General features: G+C 41.2%; 2 protein-coding genes across 2 annotated transcripts in view; one reads left to right on the top strand and one right to left on the bottom strand.

Annotated features, from left to right (window-relative positions):
• The first annotated feature begins 257 nt into the window (after positions 1 to 257).
• On the top strand, positions 258 to 5,996 carry LOC146611893 (uncharacterized). The gene is made up of 6 exons (XM_085343715.1): positions 258 to 276; positions 643 to 1,787; positions 3,224 to 3,315; positions 3,444 to 3,544; positions 5,457 to 5,556; positions 5,864 to 5,996. The coding sequence occupies exons 1-6, from the start codon at positions 258 to 260 to the stop codon at positions 5,994 to 5,996; spliced, it is 1,590 nt and encodes a 529-aa protein (XP_085199841.1).
• Positions 5,997 to 14,546: 8,550 nt separating this feature from the next.
• The window catches only part of fndc5a (fibronectin type III domain containing 5a), a 47,569-nt gene continuing 35,306 nt past the window's right edge, over positions 14,547 to 26,809 (bottom strand). The window contains exons 4-6 of the mRNA XM_085342651.1: positions 15,358 to 15,447; positions 15,058 to 15,191; positions 14,547 to 14,606 (exon numbers count right to left, since the gene is read on the bottom strand). Of these exons, the coding sequence (XP_085198777.1) occupies positions 14,547 to 14,606; positions 15,058 to 15,191; positions 15,358 to 15,447 (284 nt within the window). The remainder of the gene's footprint in view (positions 14,607 to 15,057; positions 15,192 to 15,357; positions 15,448 to 26,809) is intronic.

The following is a 26,809-nucleotide window of genomic DNA, read 5'->3' on the forward strand; positions in this document are numbered from 1 at the left end:
AGGTGGTCGTCAGAGCAGGTAACTCTGCAGGTTTGATCTGCAGCTTTTTACGCCAGAACTCGGGGGGCACAAGCCTGGTGCCTTGTCCTGGGATCAGACCAGGTATCCTGTTAGGTGAATGTGTAAACCATTACACTATGGAGCCACTGGTAAAAACTTTGCATAATAACCTTTAAGAAAAGTTTGAAGATGACACTGTGCTTTGTGTTTGGCTTTGACAGCAACAATAGGTAGCCAAAAGGACAAAGCAGGTGGAGATGGCTCATAAAGTCCTGGGTGAGTAAGTGCAAAATTGATTTTAAAACTCACAGCTTATGGGTTGTGTGGACTGCATGATCTCATAACAACACAACAAGACAAGTGACCTTTGTGTTATTTAAGTTTTACTGTGGGATACGACAGTGTATTGGTTAGTTTGAGCAACTAGGAGGACATTCATGGAGGTTGTGATTAATATTTGTGTTGGTGTTGTGCTGGCTAAATGTTTAAAGTTGGAAAACTTTTGTTATATTGGAGGTTTTTGTTTTCTAAACAAAAATGGGGGAACAAATAAATGGCATAAGGTTTGAGTGGTCAGCCCAGAAATCGCGTGTGCTGGGAAGAAAATAACTGATAATGTTGAATTTTCTTCACCCTCAACAGGTATGGATAAAAAAGCAAGAAATAACGTGATGGTCTGCTGTCTGAAACCACCCATATGCGAAAGTTTGAAACCTCTTTCCATGTATTCAAGGATGACCTGTAACAGAAAGGCTGATCTGCAGCAATCGAGAAGGTTTTCTACATTTAATCATTTAGAAATTGAGGTCCGTAATAACTGGATAAATAAAAGGAAACCGTACTATTCCAGTCCTGATGAAGGGTATGTTAGTCCGTTAAAAAAGCCCCTTAGTCCACAGGCTTTGTCCCCTGATCTCGAGTGTTTTACGGACTATTACAGCCCTTTTGTGAGACAGCAATCAACATTGTCTTATCCTGAACCTTTACCTAAAAAGCAAAATGTTGGGAGTGCAGTAAAACAGCCTGTGAACTCTTGGCTACACTCGGAGCACATCAAGCAGTGTGGATCCTCCACAGATCCAGGAGGTGAAGAGGAGATCGTACAAAAACATATTACATCTGAGAATATCCTTTTAAAATTTTCCCCTGTGTTTGACTATGATGTAAATACAATATGTTACCTCAATCCCATTAATACCTGCACTGCAGCAGGTAATTTGGATCCTGCAGAAAGCTGCACAGCTCCACATTGCAACACGTTTCCAGAGAAACAATTTCCTGCTGTTCCTGCTGTTCAACACTTAGAAGAGATGGAAAGAAGAGTTGGACGAGAGAGTTTGGGAGTCAGTGATGATAGAGGCTATGTATCTCTCTCCTCCATAAATGACCATAAAGGAGATGGGTTATTGAACTCTAAACAGCTCACTGGTAACTCAAATCCCCATCTCAGGGTGGTTGAGAATGGCTGTCATCCTCAAAGATCACCCAAGCCACAATATAATAAACAAACTGTGACCTCTGGAGGCTTTACTGTTGCAGTGGACGACTTGAGTCCTGCTGTCAGTGGGCCTTTCATGGAGCTGATGACCTCCGTTGTGGAGAGTTTAGAAGGTGAGACTGAGGGGGTGTGGGATATCGGTCCTCCCACGCTTGAATCCTCTCCGTATGGCAAAGTCAGGCCAAACACTGCTAGTGACAGACGTCTGGCATCAGAGTCATCTGGACACAGTACAGAAGACACCAATCTGGAGGACGCCTGGGAAAATACCTTACCTCTTCAAGTACAGGTACACTTTGCTCCTGTTCTTTACAGCAGTGCTCTGTATATGTTTTCTTTTTTTTTTCTTTTTTTTTTTTTGCAAGAACACACAAGAACATCCAAATAAATCAGACAAAGTTTTGTCCTGACCCAGATAGCAATGAATGTTTGGCCTAATTTTGGCTCCTATCTCAGCCACGGGTCCACCTCACATTGCCCAGTGCCATAACTGAGCCGTAAGAGCCAAAATAGTGCAGAGAATTGGCCCCAATTGTCCCAAATCTCTCTATCAGGAAGCAAATTACTTCAGTGAGTTCGTGATGCTTTTGAACTCCATTCTAATGCAGCATGCTTTACTAGGGACGTGTGCAGTGGTGCATCTCAGACAATTTGGAAGATGTGTGTTAATTGAAATCTTAACAAACAATCAAGTTGGTATCGTAGCCTAAACAGACTTAACCCCATGTAACCTCTTTGTCTGAAAAGCCAGTATTGAATTATAAAATATTGATGCGTCTTCTGGATATGAAAGATGAAGCTTACACAGAAGTGCCTTAAACCTGCCGTCAAGGGGGCGATAGCTGCGACTGTGAAAAAAAGACTGTAAATCAGTCCTCAGCTGTGAACTCTGTTAACACTTTGCTGATCGTTTTATGTCATGTTGAGTAAAACATTAAGTACATTTTATACATTTTGATCATTTTGAGAGGCATAAAAGGCGGGTTATCGAGGGTATGCTCATCAACTGTGGTTTCACTGAGAATCCACCCTTCACTCATCACAACGTGATTCATAATATAAAGTTACCCAAGATGAAAATAATGGTGACGTCATAGCACCTAGGCCCATTTTTGCGGTTTAAAAACAAGGGAAAACGTATATTTTAAGACAAAAGTAACGTCTGTCATTTGTAACACTTGGAAATCATGACCCTCGCTAATCCAGGGGTATGTTAGCTGAACTGAGCAGATTGTGGTGCACTTGGAGGAATATCTCTGCATAAATCCATGTGTTTGCCATGATTGAGCTCTTTACACAGCATATTGTTACCAATCAGTTTGATCACAGTCGTGTTCGAGGGCATTTCTGGAGAGGTAAATGTTGAGCTATAGTGGATCGACACAGATATTTTCTAAGCTGATTGACATTGGCGAGCTCTCCTTTGTCTCACTGAGGGTCTCTCCCTGGTTTGGTGTCAGGGTTTGTTACCCACCTTCCTCTGGTTGTGAGGATAACATTGCAAGGCAGAATACTCCCTTAGGTCAGCATGATTCCTGTGGCCCGTGTAGCCCATCAGCTCTACCTGAATTTTTATTAACTAAAATATATTTGTTTGTGTTTTGTGTCATATTAAGAGTTCAAAGAAAATGCTCTAAAAGTTTTTCTCAAATTAATGATATTTGTAAAGCTAAAAAAACTGTGATAACCCAGCAATCATACACAAATATTCTGTGCTTCCTCAAGGTGAAATCAAAAGTTGTTGTTCCATGCCAGCAAACCACAAAACCAGAGGAAGAGTCGCGTGCTCGGACTGCCAAGTGCTCCGGGACTCAAAGGTACTGTTACCTCTAGGGGGAGCAGTGGGACCACACTAGCCTCGCTCTGGTTTTTAGAGGCGCTCGGCCTGTTCTCTAGAAGCCTCATATTTACAGATTTGTGGGGCCATGTGCTTGTATCTTTTCAGGCCTGTGATCTTCAGCAGGAGGTCAGACTGGGAGAAGAAAAAGAGACTCTATGTCCATTCAGTAATGAGACACATGCAAGAGAAACAAGGAGCACATAATGGTAAGAACCTGTTGTTCTTTTCTCCCATATTTCTTTTCTTCTTCTCCTATTTTAAATATTTATTTTGATGTTTTACCTCAGAGGAAACTGACAGTTAATGTTTTTTACTATGATATTTATGGAAACATGCGTGAAATGGTGGCAGACATCATGGCAATGCCTCCCTGAAATGATTTTTCAGTAGTCCTCTGAGCCTGATTGTAGCTGATGCTTTACGTGTGCTGTGCTGTGAGTATGTGCTCATGAATTCAAGGATAAGGTACAAATTGAAAACATTGTTTCGCTTTCTGACAAAGTAACCTTTAACCTGGATCGGACTTGGCCTGGGCCCCGAATTACGAATCTCCGTCTACATACTCGACATGAATGTCACATCTTTGGTGTTTCACAGATCATGACTTATTCTACAAAAAAACGATCCCTGCGAGTGCCACCTACTCCAGAAATGTTATCAGATGGTTGTTAAAAATCTACGAAGGCTTCAAAAGTAAAAAGTAAAAGGCAACATTCTTGTAAAAAGCACCGGAGATGAATGCTGCAGTACATCGTTAATATGGTGATGTGATGCACAGAGCAGGAAATGATCTTTTTTTTTTTTTTTAATTCTAGTTAATTATTTTATTATTGAGTGCGCTCTCAGTGCTGTTGTTTTCCTCAGCTGATGGCTGTACATTAGAACTGAAACTTTAAGCTGGATCCATTTAAACATTAAATGCTACTCTCATGAAATCGTTTCAGTTTGCCACATAGCGAAGTGAAAGGAATTTGATTGATAGGCCAAGAATATGTGTGCAGGGTTCTGGTAATTGCAGGATGTTGCACTGATGGCTAGTAATGAAAATGCAACAAAGACGTATGTCAGGCAAGCTGATTGGTCAGCCCTTACGAGCCAGAGATGAAGTTTCTACCATTACTGAGTCACATGTGAAGAAAACTAGCTGAAGTAAGGATTATGTTTTCACAGTAAAGGACGCATTTAACATTTACCTCGAGTTTGCGACTAAAATGTAGACGTATGTTGGCTGTAAAAAGTGATTCTGAGATTCAGCCTGAGCAGCTTCACTTTTAGCCGACATGAAAGTTGATGACGCAGCAGCAGCGAGGATGGCGCTGTAGTTGTTTATGGCGGAGCCTCTCTGACTCCACACACAGCGCGCCGAAGAGAAAGAAAACATTTTTCTACAGTTGACAGCAGCCACGGTTGTTTCTGTAATCTATCCAAACCTTTGCAGGTAAAATGCCAGTAAGAGTGCTTTATCAGATCACACGATAAACAAACTTAAAGGTGAAGGAAAGTGATTCTGTTCGCCTCCACACAGAAATAAAAAAACTGTCTTGACCTTTAAGCTTGGTGGCGTTTTTTTTTTTTTTTTTTTTTTGTGTGTGTAAACTTTGCTGCAGGTCGATTGTCAGCTACTGCATGCAGGGGTCTGTCTTAAATCCAACCAGCATGTAGTGTTACCGGTATGATTTATTTCAAAGCTTTAGTTAGAATAAATAAATCTGTGAAATTATTACTAAGTACTGGGCCACCTACACGTTACACCTACAGGAGCTGCTCGGCCATGGAAACCGATGCCATGGAGCTCGCGGTGCACAGTTTTAGTGCTGATGTTAATGGCAATGGAGTTTTAGAGCTCCACGGCTACTGAGTCCAGAGAGCTTTGGTGACTTTTAATTGATTAAATAAGCAGTTAGTGGTACAGAAAGTAATAACTAAGTAATACAGTTACTTTTACTGTAAGTAATGACAGTAAAAGTAATTATTTTATAGATGTAAGTTAACGTGTAAACGTCTCTCACTTGGAAGCTTGTGTTGTGGGGTTTTATTTCCCCCCTCTGTGTCATGACTCTTCCCTTCAGTCACGTATGACCTTCAGTTTTGATGTTCTAACATCTGTGCCTCCTTCAGGTGTCATGTCTGAGCTGCTGAGTGTGCTGAACCGTGTTGCTGGTGAGAAAGCGGGCAAGGATGGGAAACGGTGGCAGCATCCCTCCGACTTCACCCGCCGGTACGCCACCTTTTTTGATTTTTTTTTTTTTTTTTGTGGATTCAGAATAAACGAGTCTGAGTTTTATTTGTCTTTTTGTAAAAAATCAAGTTTAGTTTTAGTTGTCTGGCTTTGTTCAGTCGTCTCAGACTATCTTAGTGAAGTTCATCAAATGCTTCCTGACTGTTTTGTCAGATTTGTCAAAGATTAAATGAAAATATCCTCTAAATTTAGTTTTACCAGCACATAATGTCATGTTTTATATCTAGTTTTAGTTTAGCTTTATTTAAAGTTGTAATAATCTCCATCTGAATCTGCTTAATTTCAGAAATTACCAGAGTCGCTTTGGTACAAAGCCAGAGATGACGCTCCGAGAATGGCAACGCAAGAACTATGGCTCACACGAACGCTTTTCAAAAGTTCCTAAACTGTTTGAAAGATACCACTGTCCTCGACTCTAAAATGTCTGAGCAAGAAACACTGTGTGAAAAAACCCTTTACTGTTATGGTGTAATACGGCCCTTTTCAGACATGCATAACCTCGCTGCTGGCAACATTCAGACGTCATGGAGAGAGGCACAGCACGCACAAGCGCTGTAGTGAAGTGTAGCCACGCTTTAAATATTTAGCTCTCTCCACTGATGTCGATAAGAAGGTGCAGAGTGCTGCTGAGAGAGCTGTACTCCGCCCCTCACACACAAAGAGACCCCTCCTCTCGATAAAAATGTTTTAATAACTGAAAAGAAAATATGTACGTGTTATTGGTAATTACTGTATTCATACAAGTGCAGGGCCTCTGGTACAGTGCAGCTGTGTGGATCGGGCAGTGGGGTTACTGAGGAGGAAGGTGTGTGTCTGGAAGGGGCTCGTTTTTCCTTGTGTCAAATATTTGCACTTTTTCTGTTTCTTGGGTGAATTTGTATTTGGTTGCCTGGTTTGTCTGTTTTGTTGTTGCACTTTTGCTTTTTCTTTCTTTCTTTAGATTCTACGTTTGTCTTTTATTTAAAAATTGGTGCATGTTTCAATGTGGTGTGTGCCGATCCAGTACTTGCATCCTTCCAAGTGACATCGGGCCCATCTGTCCTGCTAAATTCTTCACTATCCTACGAGCTGTCACATAATATCCTGCTTGATACGCTAACAAGTTCTTTTTTTCTAGATTGTTGGTTATTTTTAATTAAGTGTTGATTTGTTTTGACGTCTGAAAAGCGTGGCTAATGGCAATTCCACAGTCATCTACAATTTTGAAAACGATGTTCAAGCCTCATCGTCACAGTGAGAAATGCTGATGGCTAACAGATACTCCCAGCCAAGGTATCTATCTGACTGAGAAAGTTGGATCAGTACATCACAGGTTATCAGGGATTTGTCATATTTTGATATGGGGAAGAAGCAGGAAAACTTTTCAGGCACGTGAAATGTCTTTTTAAATGGTTGAAAACTCTGTAATGTGTTGAAACATGTGCTCGCTATCATCAGGATTTGCAAGCAGCTGTTTGCGGCACACTTACTGACGCACTTTTGAGTTTGATATGGAGGCAGGCTGTTATGTCATACCTGCCAGGTCAGTTCACCCACATACCAGCTGTTTCATCTTCGTCCAACATTACCGGTGGTGTAAATGTGTCTGATTGTGTCCTGAATTATAATACTCTCTCTGGGAATAAAACAGTTCTCAGTGCATTTTCTTTTTTCATAATCGTGCCTGTTTATTAGGATTGTGGCCTAAACAAATGTCCTTTGTGCTTTCTTTTAAAGGCATCAGCTGAAAGTGATGTTTGGGGTTTCTCAGTGTTTGGGTTTTTTTTCCTGCACTGTGACACAAGCTCAGGATATCCAGCATATCTCTTCCATGTCTGACTTCACTTACTTAAACATCAGCAATCAGGGTGAGCTTTTCAGCTCAACCTGGGGTTTGTTAATCCAACTCCAAGCATATTCACCTAAAAGTGCGTTAGCAGGAAGACTGGAAAAGTACGTCTGAATTGATAAAGTTGTAATTTTATTAAGTTTGAAGCTGTGGAGAAAAGCCTGCAGTGTGTAAGGTAACGGACCTCGCAGTATCGCAGCATGTCGGAGTCGGGTTTCATTAAATTAGTGTTTAGATGTGCGTAAGACAGTTTTAATTTTCAATCCTTCAGCTGGAGCACCGGCTGTTCAACAGTGTGAGAGTAAGAAAATAATGTAAAAATAGAATTCAAACGTAAGCTTGGTCTACTGTGCAAATTTGATATAAAGGCAAAAAGGACAAAAATGTCTCATTGACTGTTTAGGATCAGATGCACTATTGTGCAAAAGTCTTGAGCCACCCCTCATTTAAAAACAAAACAAAATTTGTGTATTTCTATTTTTATATTTGCTATGAAAATGGGAAAGAGGTACAGCAATGTATTGACAGATGAGCAAACATAGAAATGCAGCATGCAAAGCAGGTCTGTACAACTCTAACAAGCTTGAAAGTCACTATTTGGTATCACCACCTTTTTATTCAACACAGTCTGAACTCTTCTCGGCAGCTTTCTTATAATTTCATTGAGTAGTCTTCAGGAATGGTTCTCCAGGCTTCTCTGAGGACATTCAGAGCTCTCCTTTGGATGTTGGCTGTGTTTCGAGGATCCCACACTGCTTCAGTGATGTTGAGGTCCAGGCTCTGGGCAGGCCAGTTGTTGACTGGTAGTGTTTCATTGTGTATTTTTCTGTCCAGGTCTGCTTTTACTGGACTGGAAGTGTTTGGGATCGTTATCATGTTGGAAACATGAAGCTTTGCCAATCAAATGCTTTCCAGATGGTATTGTGGTGGGAACAAATGACAAGTTTCTGCAACAGACTGCTACTACCAAGGTGCCTAAAGATACAATTAAAAATAGTCTCTTACGTTACCCTTCTTTTTTCCCCCTTGAGTGAGTCATAGTTTAGTTTTAAGCAGCTTAACAAACAAACAAATAATCATTTGAAAATGCTCAGGTACAGGGTCTGGACTGAAAATGGTTGAAAAAGCAGCCAGTGTCCAAAGAAACACTTTGAAAGACCTGCAGAAAGCTGGAGAACTATTCCTCAAAGCCACCTTAAAAAAAAACTCTTAGGAAGTCTGACTGCTTGGAATCAAAACAAAGAAGTGATGGTGGCTCAAGACTTTTGTGCAGTACTGTATTAATTCATATAGAGCAGCGTTTACCTCTCCTGAGGTTTGAGGGATCTTCCTGATGGTGGAGATTTCATACCTTTTCTTTTGAACTGCTAATCAAATTACCTCTTTGGCCACACACTACAACTTGGGGTTAAACAGGAAGGTGTTTAAATTATAGATATTCGTTTAAATTGTTGTTGTTTTTATTGTAAAGCAGCAGCGACCTCTTTGTACTCTTTGCTGCTCGGTGGATTCAATGCACTGTGCTCTCATTAAACCTTGCATGAAAAGTGTAAGTGCCACCGGCTCTTAGCAGAGAACCCACTCCCTAGAGTCAGAGAGTCATCATAATAATGCTCAGCTCCCAGTACAGTTGTCTTCCCGTGTTAATGTTTGGTGAATAATGCTGCATTTTGTCAGTTTTATTCTGACAGCCCAGGTGAACACAGGCGGCCCAGAAGCACGGAGCAGGGGTCTTTTCCACGAATAATGCATGCGGTTAAAGTAATCCCGTCTGTGCAGATAGTAGGGCAGCCTGTCCCCGCCCGGCCAGCCAGAAGGTATGTAGTTGTGTGTCAGCATAGGCCTCGTGAAACTGCAGACTGCAGGGCACTTGGCGCGCTGATCCACACCTTCCAGCTGTGTTTTATTTTGTGTTATACTTTCCCTCCCCTCCTCTTTCCTTCGGAGGCAGTAACACAGCTTTGTGTTTACCTGACGTGCCTCACAGTTTTCCTGCAGCTGTGTTGGGAATTGTCAAAACAGACTACAAATAACGAGTCAGCTATAAAATCCCACCGCCTCGTTTCGCCTGCTCAGCCAAACAGTCGAGCCGGCGGTCGCTCTCGTATTGATACATGCGAAAGCAAATGCAGTCTAATGTTGGACTCGAGTAGGCTTCGAGTGATTTGTCGTTTCGCTGCTAAAGCCTCATTGATTTCTGAGCCATTACGAATTCATGCACGTTTTCTTAGCTGCTGACTGGACGGCAAATGCATTCGCCCAAAACCACGTTGACGGCTGCATTTTTCAGCAGGACACATCTCTTTGTCAAACTTTGATTCCTCCACAGTGTTACACCCCGGCCTAGGCAACCGGCGTGCAACGTATGAAAATAAAAATAAGAAAAAAAAAAACACACGAGAAAAAAACTACAGCTCTCCACCAAAATCCCAAAACTAAAGTATCGACAAATCTATTTACAACCATGACCAACTGACACACAGGGCTTAAATACATAGAAGGAGCAATCAGGGAATGGACCACAGGAGGGAAACACAGCTGGGGCAAATTAGACCTGACGAGACAAGGAAACGTAATCTGAACACACTAAGATAACAACAGACCTTCAAAGTAAAACAGGAAACACATGACAGTCACGCAAAAACAAAACACTGACAACACCGAAACGTAACACACAGCAACCGTGAAACTAAACTGTATTTTTATTTAAACGTAGGAGAAGCCTGTCAGTTGTAGTCTGCTGAATTTAAGCTTTTTTCTTGCTGAAATATATATTATTTTTCTTTTCTTAAAGCTTAGAACTCACCAGTCGCATCTGTTCTCTGGTGCATTACCAGCTGTCCTCATGGTTTTTAACAAGGAGCAAACACACACCTCTATTTTGAAAATATTAGATATTTTATTTAAGCATACACAAGTAAGCATACACCATATTCTTCATAATTGAAGTTGTGTAACCTTGTGCATAATAGTTAAACCATGCTAGCCCTCTTTAAGCAATGACTGCTGTACACTCCATACAATGAATATAAACATGATAGCACTAGTAAAGCAGTTAATTTTTACTAAACCATGCTTCTTCGTCATCCTCATTCCTAAATTTCAAGAATCCCATAATGAAACGGTCAAACTTCATGTATTTCCAGGCATGTTTCTACTCTAAAACAAAACACATGATGTGTTGTTAAAATCCAGCGATTGTTGCGAAACGGTCCGTCACTGCAACAGAGCATCGTCTCCCCCCCCTCCCTCTCTTTTTTTCTCAGGCATTGATTTAGCACAAACGGTAGCAGGCGAAAAGGTTTCGGGCCTTTTTTAATGAGTGGTTTGACGCCACAGGGCTCACGTGGAATGTTGAGTTCGTGCTGTCGTCACCGGTTGTCGAGTGCGATTAAGGAAAGATTTTTCATCTGGCCACCGTTTGCTTAACCTGTTCCAGTCAGAGTGGTAGCAGCTGGGTGTTGCCTTCAGCCAACTTAAATCCCAGTAATCAGTTTTTCAGTAGCAGCAGCGATGGGCTAAGCGAACTGTACTGTCCACTGTCTGTAATGAGTGGACTCTAATTAGATACCCAGATGCCTTCCACTTAATTAGACATGTTATGCCACTGTGTAGCTGTTAAACATGGTCAAACACTTGTGTGTAAAACCAGATAAATAATTTTCATGTATTAAGTTGGAGAGCTCACCTAGTGCTCAGCTGCTGAAGCTGCAACCCTTAAGGGAAAGGGTTGGCACTTTCAGACATCCACTTGATGGCTTTCTCAGCCATTAGTTAGATGAAGAGACTGACTGCGCTTCCGCGTTTGTACTGTTGCTCGAGCCAGCAACCCATTCTCATTCCCAGGGGGCAAATACTGCTGTTTTGTTAAAACTGCTGGTTTCTCACAGATGCACACAGTTGTTCTTTGGGACTTATGAGGTTAGTGAGACGGAAATTAATTGTAATCATGAAATTTGGACACTAGCATAGGACCTCTTGGTTTTGCATTCACTTTGGGACAGCTGCGGATCAAACATTAGACAGGAAAGTGAAGTGGAGTGACCCAGTGCGAACTCTAACCCAAGAAGCTCCAGCTTTCATTACACAGCTGAAGAGCGACTGAAGAGTTAAACAGAAAGCTCCCAACGGGAACAGCAGACGACCCAAACTTCCAACTTCCTAATGTTCACTTTGCGGGTCTTTAAAACTGGACTGTTGTGTTGTGGTGGCTGTGGCTGGTGCATTAAGGTAACAGCACCATAGGGCATCTTGTAGCATCTGACAAAACAGGATTATTTTCTACCCCAGGATAGCAACGTGCTGGCATTCGATGCCTTACTTTGAGAATGTGTTGGCTGTAATTTAACCAGCTGCTAAGAGAAGTGTCGATCTTCTCGTGTAACTGCAAATTCCCAAAATGTCAAACTATTTATTGGTAAAGTTTGACAACCTGCCACGATAGCCCTACATTTAAATCTTTAATAAGGAATACAGTATTTACAGTGTCAACACGCGTACCATCATCACAACTTTTAAAATGAACTTCATACGTTGCTAGCTGACTCGATACCAAAGAGGAGCAAAGGACTTTCACTGTTTCGGGGAATGCAGGGGATAAATATGTTGTTGGATGTTCAAAGAAATCATTGGAGACGATTCTCGTCATTATCCTTCACTGTGTGGACGGATGCCTATTGATCGGAGAGTGTGCCACCGGGGAAAATGTTCCGGGGGGATAAAACGGATTCAGCCTTCAGCTGAGTGAAGTGTTTTAAGTAAAGTGGTGATCACTTCACAGAAAATTTCCCAAAGTTTGTCCTGGCTAGACAGAAGTGTTAGTCAGGAGAGACCTTTACATTAGACAGACTCACATTTTAAACCTTCATGTGACAGTTGCGATGAAGAGGAAGAAATTGTGAAAGGAGACCGGGGAAATGGTGTGCAGCAAATAGCAGGGCTCGCTGCTCGTGAGTGATAGAAACCTGCCATTGCATTAGTTATCAGTCTACTCATTCTGTTCATTGCTTTTTCTCTTAACTGCCTCCCTTTTCCACTGCATTCAAGGCTGAGGAGCCGGGACCTGTTGCGTTCGCAGTAAAAGACGAGTCGGTGCATCACAGAATGAGAAGCTGCCCGTCGATACGGATTCCCAGCAGCTTGAATGGCCCTCGAACACCACGCCTGGGTGATTATGTGAAATATCCAGGGCTGTGTCCCTCATCGAAAACACTCTTCTTTTTAATGCACATAAACAGCATAATGACATAATAGAAGCACATAACGGTAGAGGAGTGCCATGAAAAACGCATTCAATAACAGGACTTTAACAGCCGTGTCTAAACAAAAAAAATTCACTAGCAGTAGCGGTACCCTCTTACAATACGAGACTATATATCTTCCATTTAGTCTTGTCATATTTCATTAAAAGCTCTTCAGACTGATGCTACCAAACAAGAGTGGAATTTTAAATGTATTTACACATTAAAGGCCAGCCACCTCTTCCAGCTTTTCAGACAACACATCGACCTGTAATGTTTCCCTTTTTCTTTGCACACACATTTAAATACTGGGTGGAAGATAAATATCACGGTGTGAGATACAGGGGCTTCCATCTTATTAGATAAATCATATGGTGTGATTTATTTTTAAGGCAGTACTACTGAGTTTGAATCAGCCCTCGAATGCGTCATTTTGCTCCCAGATGTGCCATATACCATTGTTTCAGCACAGATGTTGACTTTAAACTGGTGAAAAAGTCTGAATAGAAGCCCTTCTGTCTGGTGACAAAGAAATCGTAGGGTTGCAAGTTGGGCCCCATTTAACAAAAAAAAAGATTTTTTTTTTTTAGTTTATTTTTTTTAGTTTATTTTTAAAATCCCATGCTAACCACTGGAAACCAAAGTTTTTACAACAGCGCTTAAGGACGTTTGGGGCTCGGAGTTAATTCCCTCCAAACTGGACGTGCAGTTCATTTGTCTGCCTGAACATTACAACATGCTGAGAGGTCGGGATTTTATTCAAAGAGGCTGCGGCGTTTGAGTCCTCGATTCTACACTTCCTCTGAGGGCTGTTATTGCTGATATAAGAGATCTCCTGTGTGTCTCTGAAGAGGAAAGACCACTTCTTCCGAGAGTCCAGCCCCTTTTAGAGTTCGTTAATTAGATGAATGCACTCCATTATGGCAGTTCTGCTCCTCTCCAGAATGCTTTGAGATTCATCCCCCTCAGAGAGAAAGACACGAGGGAATACTAAAGGGCTCATTCTGGACATGGAATGTAACATTTCAGAATAAAAGCATGAGGGACAAGAAGTAGGATGAAACCTGGCTTCTCATGAACTCTATTGTGAATATTTGTTCAGATCAGAGGTTCCTTTTAAGTGTTTTTATCTTGTTGATCGAGTCCTGGTGATTCAGCTTTGGTAGCAGCCCTCTCAAAAGCTGCTCTGACGTTGTCACAACACATTTTAGAAACATCTCATAAATTAGCCAGGTGGTAGAGTCTGGATTCCCTGAGGGGGCGGAAAAAAAAACAAGTGAATCCACAAGATTGCAAAGAGCTTCTGCCCGAGAGAGGATCAATGAAACAAAAATACCAGAACAACAAAACTGTACTGGTGGCACCTTGTAAAAATTTAAACAACTACACCCTAACAGCCCATTTAAGAGTACAGAATGCAACATGTAATGATGAAGTTATGCGTGGATATAAAAGATTAAAGCAGAGGAGACGATTTCAACCCAGAAAAGGGAAATGCCCAGGTTTTGCGGTCACTGATAACACACCGCAAGACGCTGAGAAGAAGGTGACAGAGAGAATGAAAAGGTCTCTGGCTCTGTTTATCAGCTTTGGTCCCTGGGGCCTGTTTATCTGCAGTCTCTCCAACACCAGAGCCATTCGGCTCTAATCGCTGCCGCCCCACAGTGCAGTAGTCACTGAGCACGGAGCAGCCGCTGCTTTTCACACCGGCGCAGGCGGAGGGAGCATGCTCGACACCCAGAGTCCTGCGGCCTCGCTCTGGCGCCAGGCCCAAAGGAGAGAAGGCGCTGCCGAGGGGCCCAGAGTCCCAGCGTCATCCTGACAAGCAGATGGGCTTAAAAGGGGCCTGCTTGTTTGTGAGAACACAAAGTCTTTTAGGTAAAGAGAAGACGTCCTGGCAGTCACACCTCAATGATGTTGACAGATGGCATCCTATTGTTGTTGTTGTTGTTCTTGGGGAACTGTGGGAGGAGAGAAGAAGACGACAGGTATGAGACGACCGCAGGACTCAGGAGTTGCACAATAAAATTCAATGAGTATGAGGATGCCTCTGCTGCTACTTGGATGCTTTATTGATGTTTGCAGGAGAGTGAAAGGAATAAAGATTAGTTCTGGACTTGTGCTGTCAGCACACGATACATGGTTATGAAATGGGCTCTGTGCATTGATCAATTAGAACTTATTGGAAGCCATGACTCGAGGGCTGCTGCGAGCTGATGCTGCGTAGTCATGCACGTAATGGCGCCATGTTGGAGCAATGTTCAGCTTTAGCCTGACGCTCAGATGACACCATGGGAGCGTATGAAGTGTCAGTGGAAAAAAGTCTAGAAGTGGCCGGGACCATTCACCTGCCCGGCGCCGCTGAGGGGGAGACACCCGGGGAGAGGAGGAGGGGAGGGGGGTGGGTTATACCTTACTGCGCAACAGCCCCCCCGTCGGATGCTCGGGAGTGCTGCACTCTGAGGAGTTTTTGGCTTTGTCCTTGTTGTTGTTCGGCTCGTTGTCTTTGATTATGTCATACTGGCGACAGAAGAGGGCGATCACACCTGGGGGAGAGATGGTTCGCATTCATGATCGGACAAATCTGGGTATTGTTATCGTCTAAACATTAAAAGCTGGATTTTGTGTTGTATTTACAGAAAATTGGGAAAATCGAGTGTAATCCACACAAAGGCCGTCTGATCCTGGTTTACTGAACAGGTTTGTCCTCACCTGCCCACATGATGAGTACCACCACGATGATGATGAGCTCCCCAGCCCGCAGCTGGGTCGTCTGTCCCACTTCCTCCATTGTTACTTCGTCTAAAAAAGATTTTAGAGGAAACAGGAAATTAGCCTATATTAAAAAACTAACATTATAGAGAATATATATTACAGTGGTATCTCATTTATCCGCAATAGATAAAATCTGCGAAGTAGCCAACTTTATTTTTTATTATATTATAGATGTTTTAAGGCTTTAAAACCCCTCACTACACACTTTTTACACTTTTCTCAGACAGGCATGAACATTTTCACACTGTTCTCTCTTGTTTAAACACTCAAAGTTCAAACCTTTGTAGAAAATAAGTCCAGTATTATAGAATGAAACCAAAGACACCTGCAGGTGTTTTTTTGACATTTCTGTGTTTGTTGGGGAGTAAACGTACAAACATACAGTACAGCACTTCAGAGTCACACTGCTAGCGATCGAAGATTTATGTAAATTTGAAAAGCTGAATGAATTCTGTACAGGAGTGAACTACGTTATAGCGAGGGACCATGCCCTTCATGCATAGTGGTCACAACATAGGACAGCTATTGCAAAGTATTTCTGTCAGTGTTGATGGTATACTTGCACATAAACCACAACATTAGACACACTGATGTGTCACTCCATACCCTGGTGATGTCTACCTAAGTGCACATGTAATTTAAAAAAAAAAACACAAATGAGAAAAAAAAGTTCAAGAATCTTTTATTCATGATGAATAAAGATACTAATATATAAAGATACTAGTATCTATAATAAAGATACTAATATCTAAGATACTAGTTAGTTAGCTATAATAAAGTAATATCTTACTAGTATCTTAGATATTGGTAGATATTGGTAAGATATTGGTATCTTTATCTCTATCCTCTATTGGTAAGTTTATCCTCTGTGTAAAACAGGCCATTTTAGTTCCTTTTCCCATCTCTTTTAGCCAACTTTCTAAAGCCAAGATCAGAGGAAAACTGTCTGAAACAGTGTTTGGTGAGAGCAGGGTCAAGTCTGACCTCAATTGTACATATTCATTATATGTAGCTGCAACTGCAGCAGCTATCCGAAAGCAGCTGGATAGCGTAGCGGTAAAGCTACATGTCTTTGGAACAGGAGTCACAAGTTCGATTCTTGCTTGGGTGCGTCTGTATCCAGTAAGCAGTGAGGATTCCATTCCTATGCAATCGTCCACAACACACATGCTACGGCAAGGGGGAGCCGGGATGCTAAGACAGGGGGTATAGCGTCCTCCCTGAGGTCGGCAACGTCAGGAAGAAGCAACATGAGTGTTTTAGCTAAGAATGTGAGGTTTAGTTGAGAGAGAGAGAGAGATCAAGAATACTGAGAGCACAATGAGAGTTCTAAGAGTACTGAACTGGTGGTGTGGAGCAGGGAAATTATTTTACTGCTATTGTTAAATAATCATCATTACCATTGCATTAATAATATAATCTGGAGTTTATATTGCATTCAGGGGTTGAACAGTGTGTCTTTCAGAAAGGCTAAAAGTCACAGGCTGACAGGAAACAGGCTTGCAGAGAGTTTGCAGAAGCAGGAAGTTATTTTGAGCAGCAGGCTAAGACGAGGCTTTAACAATGTAACAGATAGCTTTAAGATGGCCTTAAGATGTTATGCATACAGTTATTATGTTGACCTTGTATTTCAGGTGCAGTTATGACTATTTTATACACAATGCATATCTGTGCTTATTAAAGAGTTGGAGCTCGGTCAATTAATTGGGGGTTGGAAGCTTTGTTCGGCGCGATGTCCGGACAATCTATTGTGCAAGTGACTTGGAGCCATAGAAGGAATTGCAATACATGCTTACAAAACACTTATATATCAGGTCATTTCATATTAAGGTTTAAGTAGAGGTTCTTGGTTAAAACATTTATTTAGTAGAAGACATACATATAGTCTCAGTGAGCCTCTGGTCTGGTAAAAGGTCAGAAGTGCAACAGGTGAATTGAGAAAGAGCATTTGAGGACGAGACACAGACAGTTAGTAGGTGAAGAGGTGACACAAAGAGCATGTGGGGTCAACACACACACACACGAGTTAGATTTATTTAGAGGAGAGATTAGTCATGTCTCGGCAAGAAAGAGGAACAATTCACTTTAAGACAAGAACGGAAAGTACCAGCCATGAAAATAGAAGATGATCTTCTGGGTTAAAAGTCATTGTGGTGTTGATCTGATCTATGTATAAAATGTATCTGTGACGCATGAAGGGGCGTCAGTAAATCAAACCCTGATGTTATAAAATAATTGTTTGTGCTTTAGTAAGTCGAAGATCAATTGCTGTCGGCGTACAGAGTTGTCTTCCCACACGTGTGTATTCATTAAAAATCATTGTTTGACCAAGAGCTTCTGGACCATGGGTGGTTTGTACTCTCCTTCCTCTTTGGTCCTTCTTTTAAGTTCAGTTAAAAGCTAAATGAATTTTAGGCCTTATGCCTGGAATCAATACTGTCATGTGTGTTTCTGTGTAATATCTGTCTGTGTAAGCCTACATTATAACCACTACTTCTAGAAATCAAAAGAAATCAAACCTGTTCTCCTCCTTCAACCCTCACTAATTTTCCCCTAAGGATATCTTTTTGTCAACGTGTCCCACAATTTCCCTCTAAGATTTGTGCACAGCTTTGAAAAACCGGCATTGTATCTTCTAAACAGGATTCAGTTCTTTAATCCTTTAACCTTAACATAAAAATAACAGTTTCAGTTTTACCATATCCAAATGATCAAAAACCCCAAAAGTCCTAAAATGATCCTAAATTATTAAACAATTAAATTAATACACCCTAAACCCCCCTTTATTTTGACACATGAAATGTGTCAAAATACTATACAAAACTAAAAATGCTCAGTTTTCCCCACTCATGTTCCAATCTATATCATAAAAATAAACTTAAAACAGAACAATTATCAGTCATGTGTTTCTACAATTAATGGTAACTGAGTTATATCAGAAAATGCCTCCCCCGTAACATTTGGCCTTCTCCCAACAATATACTATAATCCCATAATCTAACCCCAGTCAACAAAACAAAACAGAAATTTTCTCTGGTAAAAACAAATTGTTTGTCCACATGTATTCATCCACACCTTCATCCAGTCACACATTCATTCACATGCAGTCACACCATATATTGCTAATAATGGAGCAAGTGATCAGATTCTCCACCCTCAGCAAAATGAGCTCAGTCATTTTTTATTTTCCATAGGAAAATATTTCTTTATGCTTTTGGACTGGATTGACTCGCATAAAATCCTTTTTACAGGGACTTACAGGTAGCTTTCTCCTCAGCCAATTGTAATCTGGAAAGCCCCCTTATATTTGCTCTTCCCGAGAATTTTCAGCGCCGTTATTCACTGTTGCAGGCCTGCTTAAAACAGAAATGAAAAAATAGAGCTGATTGTTAGCTCACAAAACACAAAACAAAATCACCTGACAGGTTTTCTTTAAGTGCACTGTTACAAAATAATGGGCCCAATTTTAGACATGTCCATGTTTCCTAAAACTCCCTCTATTAAAAACAAAAACAACAACAACCCGAACCTAACCGACAGAATCAACCCATCACCACAACAACCTCAACAACCTTAAACACACAAAAGTTTTGCCACCACATAATTTCACCTCCTCAATACACCGAAAGTCTCATTAAAACCACACAATTTGCACACAAAAATCACCCCCTTATGCTCTGTAACATACTTACATTCAGCATAAGACCCCCTTACAACAACATATCACTAAACTATAAATTTCCTACCCAAATCTGCACTTCTCTTGTCTGCCATGCTTCCTCTTCTGAAAGTCACTTCCTCAGTCACACACACACACACACAGGAAGTTCCTTCGTCACCACTCACTCCAACTAATTTGCATACTGAGTCATCTCTCAATGAGTTGCTGTAACAACAGAAACATATGATTAAACATTACCAACTCATTAAATCATTTTATTTCTTTCTACAGTGATCACTACTTGATCACTCAGTACGAGAGAGCACTCCTAAGTCACTCTTTTAAAACTACTTTAATCACTTTTATTTTCATAACTCCCTTTGTCATATAGCTTCTTTGAGTTATTCCTCAGCTTCAAACTCAAGTGTATTTCATTAACCATTCACACCATTCTACCACTCATACAAGTAGCAAACTGATCTTCATTGCGTATCTTTGTGTTCTAAGCCAGGTTTAATCAGTATCTATACAAATAATCATCATGAGCTTGTCTTGTCTTTATAAGGTTAATGCATTTTCTGTTTGTGTGTGTGAATTTGCATATGTTGCTTTTGCAGTGTGTCAGACTCCTTCATAATTTTGCCTTTAAACAGTCAATTTACTCCTTCCCAAATTTACTAACCCAAATTCTGATTTCCTACCTTAAATAGCAGCATTCCTTGTCCTCAGCCAGAAGGTAGGGCTCCACTTGCCACTTACCCCCTCCGCCTTAGCCCAGCGGCTTTACCCTTAAGGTCCCGTCTTCTTCCCTTCATCTCACCCGTGAGTCTGAGCTCACCGGGACTGAGTGAGGCCGAGTAATCGTGACTGTGCCTGCCTTAGGTTGTCCCAGGGTTTCGAGGTGGGATCTTACCCGTCATGGGCTATCCAGCCTTCCATACTCGCCTGATACGGGGACCAAGTGGGCACGGGTGCTATGAGGGGAGGGGAGACACTGGCTTCTGGAAATTAAAGGAGTTTAAGCTGCTTCCTTCATTGCCTCTTATATTAAACTATCTCACTTCTGATTCTTTCCTAGAATAATTTCACATATGGCACTTTGTGTATGTGTGTTTTCTATTCATTAATGTAATTGTCAGTTATTTTCTCTCTTCATTTTACCTTCTTTTGTTTGTTTGTGACGTTCTACTTTAGTTCTACTAAACCTTGATGTAAAAACAATACTCCCTTATTTCACGCACACACTTCTCTCTTAGACTTCCTTTTATGGGCATGTAACTTCCTGTCACACACACAGCACGCAGCTTATCAGAAGCAAATGAAATAAAAAGGCTATACCAAAAACAGGTTATAACATAGGAAATGTGAGGTTTTAAAATGAAGTTAGTGTTAACACACAGGAGTTGTTTCAAGGCAGCATTTAGCTATGATGAAATGTATACAGGAGTAATTGCTTATATGCTTAAACTTAATTGATTAAAGTGGTTGTTTTTCTTTTGGAGCTTTTAGTAGAATAGGCTGGTTCTAATGATTTTTTGTTAAAAAGGTGGACAGTTTGTGTACAGGAGGTCGATGATCAGATAGGAAAATAGAGCGAGCAACCGGACGTGAAAGCAGGGCTTAAAGAGTTTTAAAGGGATGAGGAACGTTGAAGAATATATATAAATATAAGTCAATAAGTTAAGAAGATAATTAGGATCATGCTTTTGATTAAAGAGTCCCAGATAGGATAAGTTAGGGAGATGCAGGAAAAGGTGTTTTGTTTCCTTTGCAGAAGATCGATCTCGGCGACCACAGGAGGGGCGAGGATCCTGGAGATCTCGAGGCCTGCTGAACCACCAGAGAGGGACTGAGAAAACCAAAGCTTACACATGGAGTGTTCTCGAATGGGAGCTGGTGTTTATTACTGGACCAAGTAGATGACAGGAGGTTGTCTGATTTGCTGAGCGAGGACACAATGTATTGCGACCTCTGGTGTTCCAGAGGTCGAGAGAGGGAGTGTGGAGCAGGGAAATTATTTTACTGCTATTGTTAAATAATCATCATTACCATTGCATTAATAATATAATCTGGAGTTTATATTGCATTCAGGGGTTGAACAGTGTGTCTTTCAGAAAGGCTAAAAGTCACAGGCTGACAGGAAACAGGCTTGCAGAGAGTTTGCAGAAGCAGGAAGTTATTTTGAGCAGCAGGCTAAGACGAGGCTTTAACAATGTAACAGATAGCTTTAAGATGGCCTTAAGATGTTATGCATACAGTTATTATGTTGACCTTGTATTTCAGGTGCAGTTATGACTATTTTATACACAATGCATATCTGTGCTTATTAAAGAGTTGGAGCTCGGTCAATTAATTGGGGGTTGGAAGCTTTGTTCGGCGCGATGTCCGGACAATCTATTGTGCAAGTGACTTGGAGCCATAGAAGGAATTGCAATACATGCTTACAAAACACTCATATATCAGGTCATTTCATATTAAGGTTTAAGTAGAGGTTCTTGGTTAAAACATTTATTTAGTAGAAGACATACATATAGTCTCAGTGAGCCTCTGGTCTGGTAAAAGGTCAGAAGTGCAACAGGTGAATTGAGAAAGAGCATTTGAGGACGAGACACAGACAGTTAGTAGGTGAAGAGGTGACACAAAGAGCATGTGGGGTCAACACACACACACACACATGAGTTAGATTTATTTAGAGGAGAGATTAGTCATGTCTCGGCAAGAAAGAGGAACAATTCACTTTAAGACAAGAACGGAAAGTACCAGCCATGAAAATAGAAGATGATCTTCTGGGTTAAAAGTCATTGTGGTGTTGATCTGATCTATGTATAAAATGTATCTGTGACGCATGAAGGGGCGTCAGTAAATCAAACCCTGATGTTATAAAATAATTGTTTGTGCTTTAGTAAGTCGAAGATCAATTGCTGTCGGCGTACAGAGTTGTCTTCCCACACGTGTGTGTTCATTAAAAATCATTGTTTGACCAAGAGCTTCTGGACCAAGGGTGGTTTGTACTCTCCTTCCTCAATTTTGAACCTTAACATTGGCCATAATTCTCAAAGGCTACGTGGTGTTAGGAGAACTATTACTCAAGATGCTCAACAGCAGGCTAAGATAATCAAATTACCTGTGTAACTGGATTACTTTTTTGAGACACGACAGAGTAAAAAATAGGTTCTTGATTCTAAATAAATACTTTTTTTTCTACTTCCATGTGTTAACATCCTACACAGGTAATTTGATTATCTTAGCCTGCTGTTGCTTTTGAGTAATGTCTCCTAACACCACATAGCCTTTGAAGGATGCCACCAGTTCAGTACTCTTGGACTCTCATTGTGCTCTCAATATTCTTGATCTCTCTCTCAACAAACCAACATTCTAAGCTGAAAAGACTCATGTTGCTTCTTCCTGACGTTGCCAACCTCGGGGAGGACGATATCCCCCCTGTCTTGGCGTCCTGACTCCTCCTTGCCGTAGCACATGTGTTGTACCTCATCACCATGAGAGATAAGCACTGGACTTGAAGAGGACTTGAACTTGTGACTCCCACCCCAAAGGCTTAGAGTCTTACCACTACACTATCCAGCTGATATCAACATGAACATCAATATATATATATCACATCTTGTATTAATGTTGCCATGTAACCTTTTTCACACCTTGGCTCAGGGTCCATGTCCCTTTTCTCCACCAGTAGCTCTTAGAACTGAAAAAGATTCTCAAATTAAATTTTTATATATTATAAATTTATATATTTATATATTTGTATTTTTTTATAATACTTACTTTATATGTGTATAAGTAAGTATTATCATTCTTCATCATTCATTTGTATCTTTATTCATCATGAATGAATAAACTAGTAAGATACTTAGATATAAAGATACTAATATCTAAGATACTAAGATACTTTATTCTTTAAATAAAGATACTAAATAGTATCTTTATTTTACTAAATACTATTTAGTATCTTTACTAAATAAAGATAAAATAAATAAATATATATACAGTGGGGCAAAAAAGTATTTAGTCAGCCACTGATTGTGCAAGTTCCCCCACTTAAAATGATGACAGAGGTCAGTAATTTGCACCAGAGGTACACTTCAACTGTGAGAGACAGAATGTGAAAAAAAAATCCATGAATTCACATGGTAGGATTTGTAAAGAATTTATTCGTAAATTAGGGTGGAAAATAAGTATTTGGTCACCTCAAACATGGAAAATCTCTGGCTCTCACAGACCTGTAACGTCTTCTGTAAGAAGCTTTTCTGTCCCCCACTCGTTACCTGTATGAATGGCACCTGTTTGAACTCATCATCTGTATAAAAGACACCTGTCCACAGCCTCAAACAGTCAGACTCCAAACTCCGCCATGGCCAAGACCAAAGAGCTTTCGAAGGACACCAGGAAAAGTATTGTAGACCTGCACCAGACTGGGAAGAGTGAATCTACAATAGGCATGCAGCTTGGTGTGAAAAAATCAACTGTGGGAGCAATCATCAGAAAATGGAAGACATACAAGACCACTGATAATCTCCCTCGATCTGGGGCTCCACGCAAGATCTCATCCCGTGGGGTCAAAATGATCATGAGAACGGTGAGCAAAGATCCCAGAACCACACGGGGGGACCTGGTGAATGACCTGCAGAGAGCTGGGACCAAAGTAACAAAGGTCACCGTCAGTAACACACTACAACGGCAGGGAATCAAATCCCGCAGTGCCAGACGTGTTCCTCTGCTGAAGCCAGTGCATGTCCAGGCCCGTCTGAAGTTTGCCAGAGAGCACATGGATGATACAGCAGAGGATTGGGAGAATGTCATGTGGTCAGATGAAAGCAAAGTAGAACTTTTTGGTATAAGCTCAACTCGTCGTGTTTGGAGGAAGAAGAATACTGAGTTGCATCCCAAGAACACCATACCTACTGTGAAGCATGGGGGTGGAAACATCATGCTATGGGGCTGTTTTTCTGCCAAGGGGACAGGACGACTGATCCGTGTTAAGGACAGAATGAATGGGGCCATGTATCGTGAGATTTTGAGCCAAAACCTCCTTCCATCAGTGAGAACTTTGAAGATTAAACGAGGCTGGGTCTTCCAACATGACAATGATCCAAAACACACCGCCCGGGCAACAAAGGAGTGGCTCCGTAAGAAGCATTTGAAAGTCCTGGAGTGGCCTAGCCAGTCTCCAGACCTCAACCCCATAGAAAATCTGTGGCGGGAGTTGAAAGTCCGTGTTGCTCGGCGACAGCCCCAAAACATCACTGCTCTCGAGAAGATCTGCATGGAGGAATGGGCCAAAATACCAGCTACTGTGTGTGCAAACCTGGTAAAGACCTATAGTAAACGTTTGACCTCTGTTATTGCCAACAAAGGTTATGTTACAAAGTATTGAGTTGTATTTTTGTTATTGACCAAATACTTATTTTCCACCCTGATTTACGAATAAATTCTTTACAAATCCTACCATGTGGATTCATGGATTTATTTTTCACATTCTGTCTCTCACAGTTGAAGTGTACCTCTGGTGCAAATTACTGACCTCTGTCATCATTTTAGGTGGGGGAACTTGCACAATCGGTGGCTGACTAAATACTTTTTTGCCCCACTGTACACTAAAATTATTCTATTTAGTATCTAAATAAAGATACTAGTACTCTTAGATATAATATCTAAGAGTACTAGTATCTACTAATATCTACTAGTATCTTTATATCTAAGACTAGTATCTTATTAGTATTCATGATGAATAAAGATACAAATGAATACTTATACTTACTTATACACATATAAAGTAAGTATTATAAAAATATACAGCTGGTCTCTCTCCTAGCTTGGGAGTCAGCACAGCCTCCCCCTGACCTGGCGTCCTGGCTCCCCCTTGCCGTAGCATGTGTGTTGTGGAAGATTGCACAGGAATGGAATGTAACCCTCACTGCTCACTGGATACAGACTCACCCAAGCAGGAATCAAACTTGTGACTCCTGCGCCAAAGGTGTGTAGTCTTACCGCTACGCTATCCAGCTGCTTCCGGATAGCTGCTGCAGTTGCAGCTACATATAATGAATATGTACAATTGAGGTCAGACTTGACCCTGCTCTCACCAAACACTGTTTCAGACAGTTTTCCTCTGATCTTGGCTTTAGAAAGTTGGCTAAAAGAGATGGGAAAAGGAACTAAAATGGCCTGTTTTACAGAGGATAAACTAAGAGGCTCAACATAGTCCCACTGGACTGTGAAACATTAAAGGCTACTCTAATCCAAGAATAGAAATATGGAGCTGGAAATGAACACAATAGGTCTTCTTTAATTACACCAGCCTTAATGAAATTCCATCTTTGAAGTCATGACCATCAACAGAAAAGTCTGCCTGTGGGTGCCTGCAGACATCCACTGAGCAAAACAACAGCACAAACAACTCTTCCTCAATGCTGAGTGCTGGGGAAGTCACAGGCTTGATATAAAGTTCACTGCAGCGTGGAGAGCACTCTTATTAGATGCAGTGTGTGACATTTGGAGGGCCCGGTGTGGCAGGAACCCCACGCTCCAGTAGCTTTTAGCATCAAGCATTTCTGCTGATCGATCGGCCTCTGTTGCCTTGTATTAAATAATCAAAGTCCAGCAGCCCTGGGCACCTGACACTGTTGCAAGCTGGCCTCACTGGGGCTCACTGCATTGCTCTAAAACACCTCTGATGCTTTCTGACCAAGATCCAGACACCAGGCGGGTTTTATCTGTTACAGCCATCAATAAGTTCCACTTAGTTTTAATATTTTAGCCTTGTTGGCCTTTTAAAAGTCGTCTCCCGTGGAAAGAGCATTTTGGAAACTAATGAATAGCATTCATTTAAAAGGAGACTGATTTATTTTTTATTTTATTGAGGTCTAAATGTCCATCCTCATGTCTCTAACCCAGAAATCGGTCTCATTACGCTGTGATGAAGGATCTCTCGGTTTTTTAAATGCATCTGGAGGACAGATGAGAGGGGAGTCTGTAGGAGGAGATGTAATTGAGGACACACAGGTGCATCCTTTGCAGAAGTGTTTTTACCTTCAGTGCATAAAAGAGGTGCAGTGCACAGCTGGGACAGATCAATCATGGTTTTAAAAAAATGAAAACTTTTTCTGTCTTAGTTATTTAAGATGATCAGACTTTCTCCTTTTCACTGTCTCTGTGTGATTAAAAACATTATATCCTGTCACATCTTGGCATGCCGTGAATTTAATTAAAAGCGGCATGAAGTATAAACACTCTTCCACCTGAGCTCATAAAATCCAGCTGTAACAAAACTATTTATGATGCAGACACGTCAAACATTTTATTCACATCACTAAAGTAACAGCTCTGAGGCCAGCACGTCTCATTCTGATCAGTGCCTGTTGCATCGACTGTTCTCCACTCACATCTCTGTCAGGTGAGAGGGACTAACGAGTAGAAGAACCAAGGATGGGTGCTTTATGTCTACTGAGGCTTGTTGACATAGGCAGAAAGCAGGACGACCACGCTATAGGACAGCGAGCTCCGTGGTAAAAAAAAATCAGTGGTTACCTGGCAATAGTACTGAATTTGTCCAGCAACTGATTATAGAAGTTGTTTGGGCTAATTATTTTTAATTGCAAGATAGTTGCCAGTTTTCGTTCTCGTGGGAGGCAACTTGCCTCCAAACAGTTGCAGTCTGACTCAGACTGAGTGCAGTCTCGGAAAGATTATCAAAGTTTTCCAAATAATTGT

Source organism: Diplotaxodon limnothrissa, linkage group LG19 (assembly GCF_057381915.1).
Source record: "Diplotaxodon limnothrissa isolate DT_005_m linkage group LG19, D_limnothrissa_male_GT1.1, whole genome shotgun sequence".
Taxonomy (NCBI): Eukaryota; Metazoa; Chordata; class Actinopteri; order Cichliformes; family Cichlidae; genus Diplotaxodon; species Diplotaxodon limnothrissa.

What these genes read in the sequence shown, in the direction of transcription:
- LOC146611893 (XM_085343715.1), top strand. An exon ending in GAAACAAGGAGCACATAATG is followed by an intron (nt 3,545 to 5,456) that starts GTAAGAACCTGT and finishes TGCCTCCTTCAG; the next exon opens with GTGTCATGTCTGAGCTGCTG. An exon ending in CCCTCCGACTTCACCCGCCG is followed by an intron (nt 5,557 to 5,863) that starts GTACGCCACCTT and finishes GCTTAATTTCAG; the next exon opens with AAATTACCAGAGTCGCTTTG.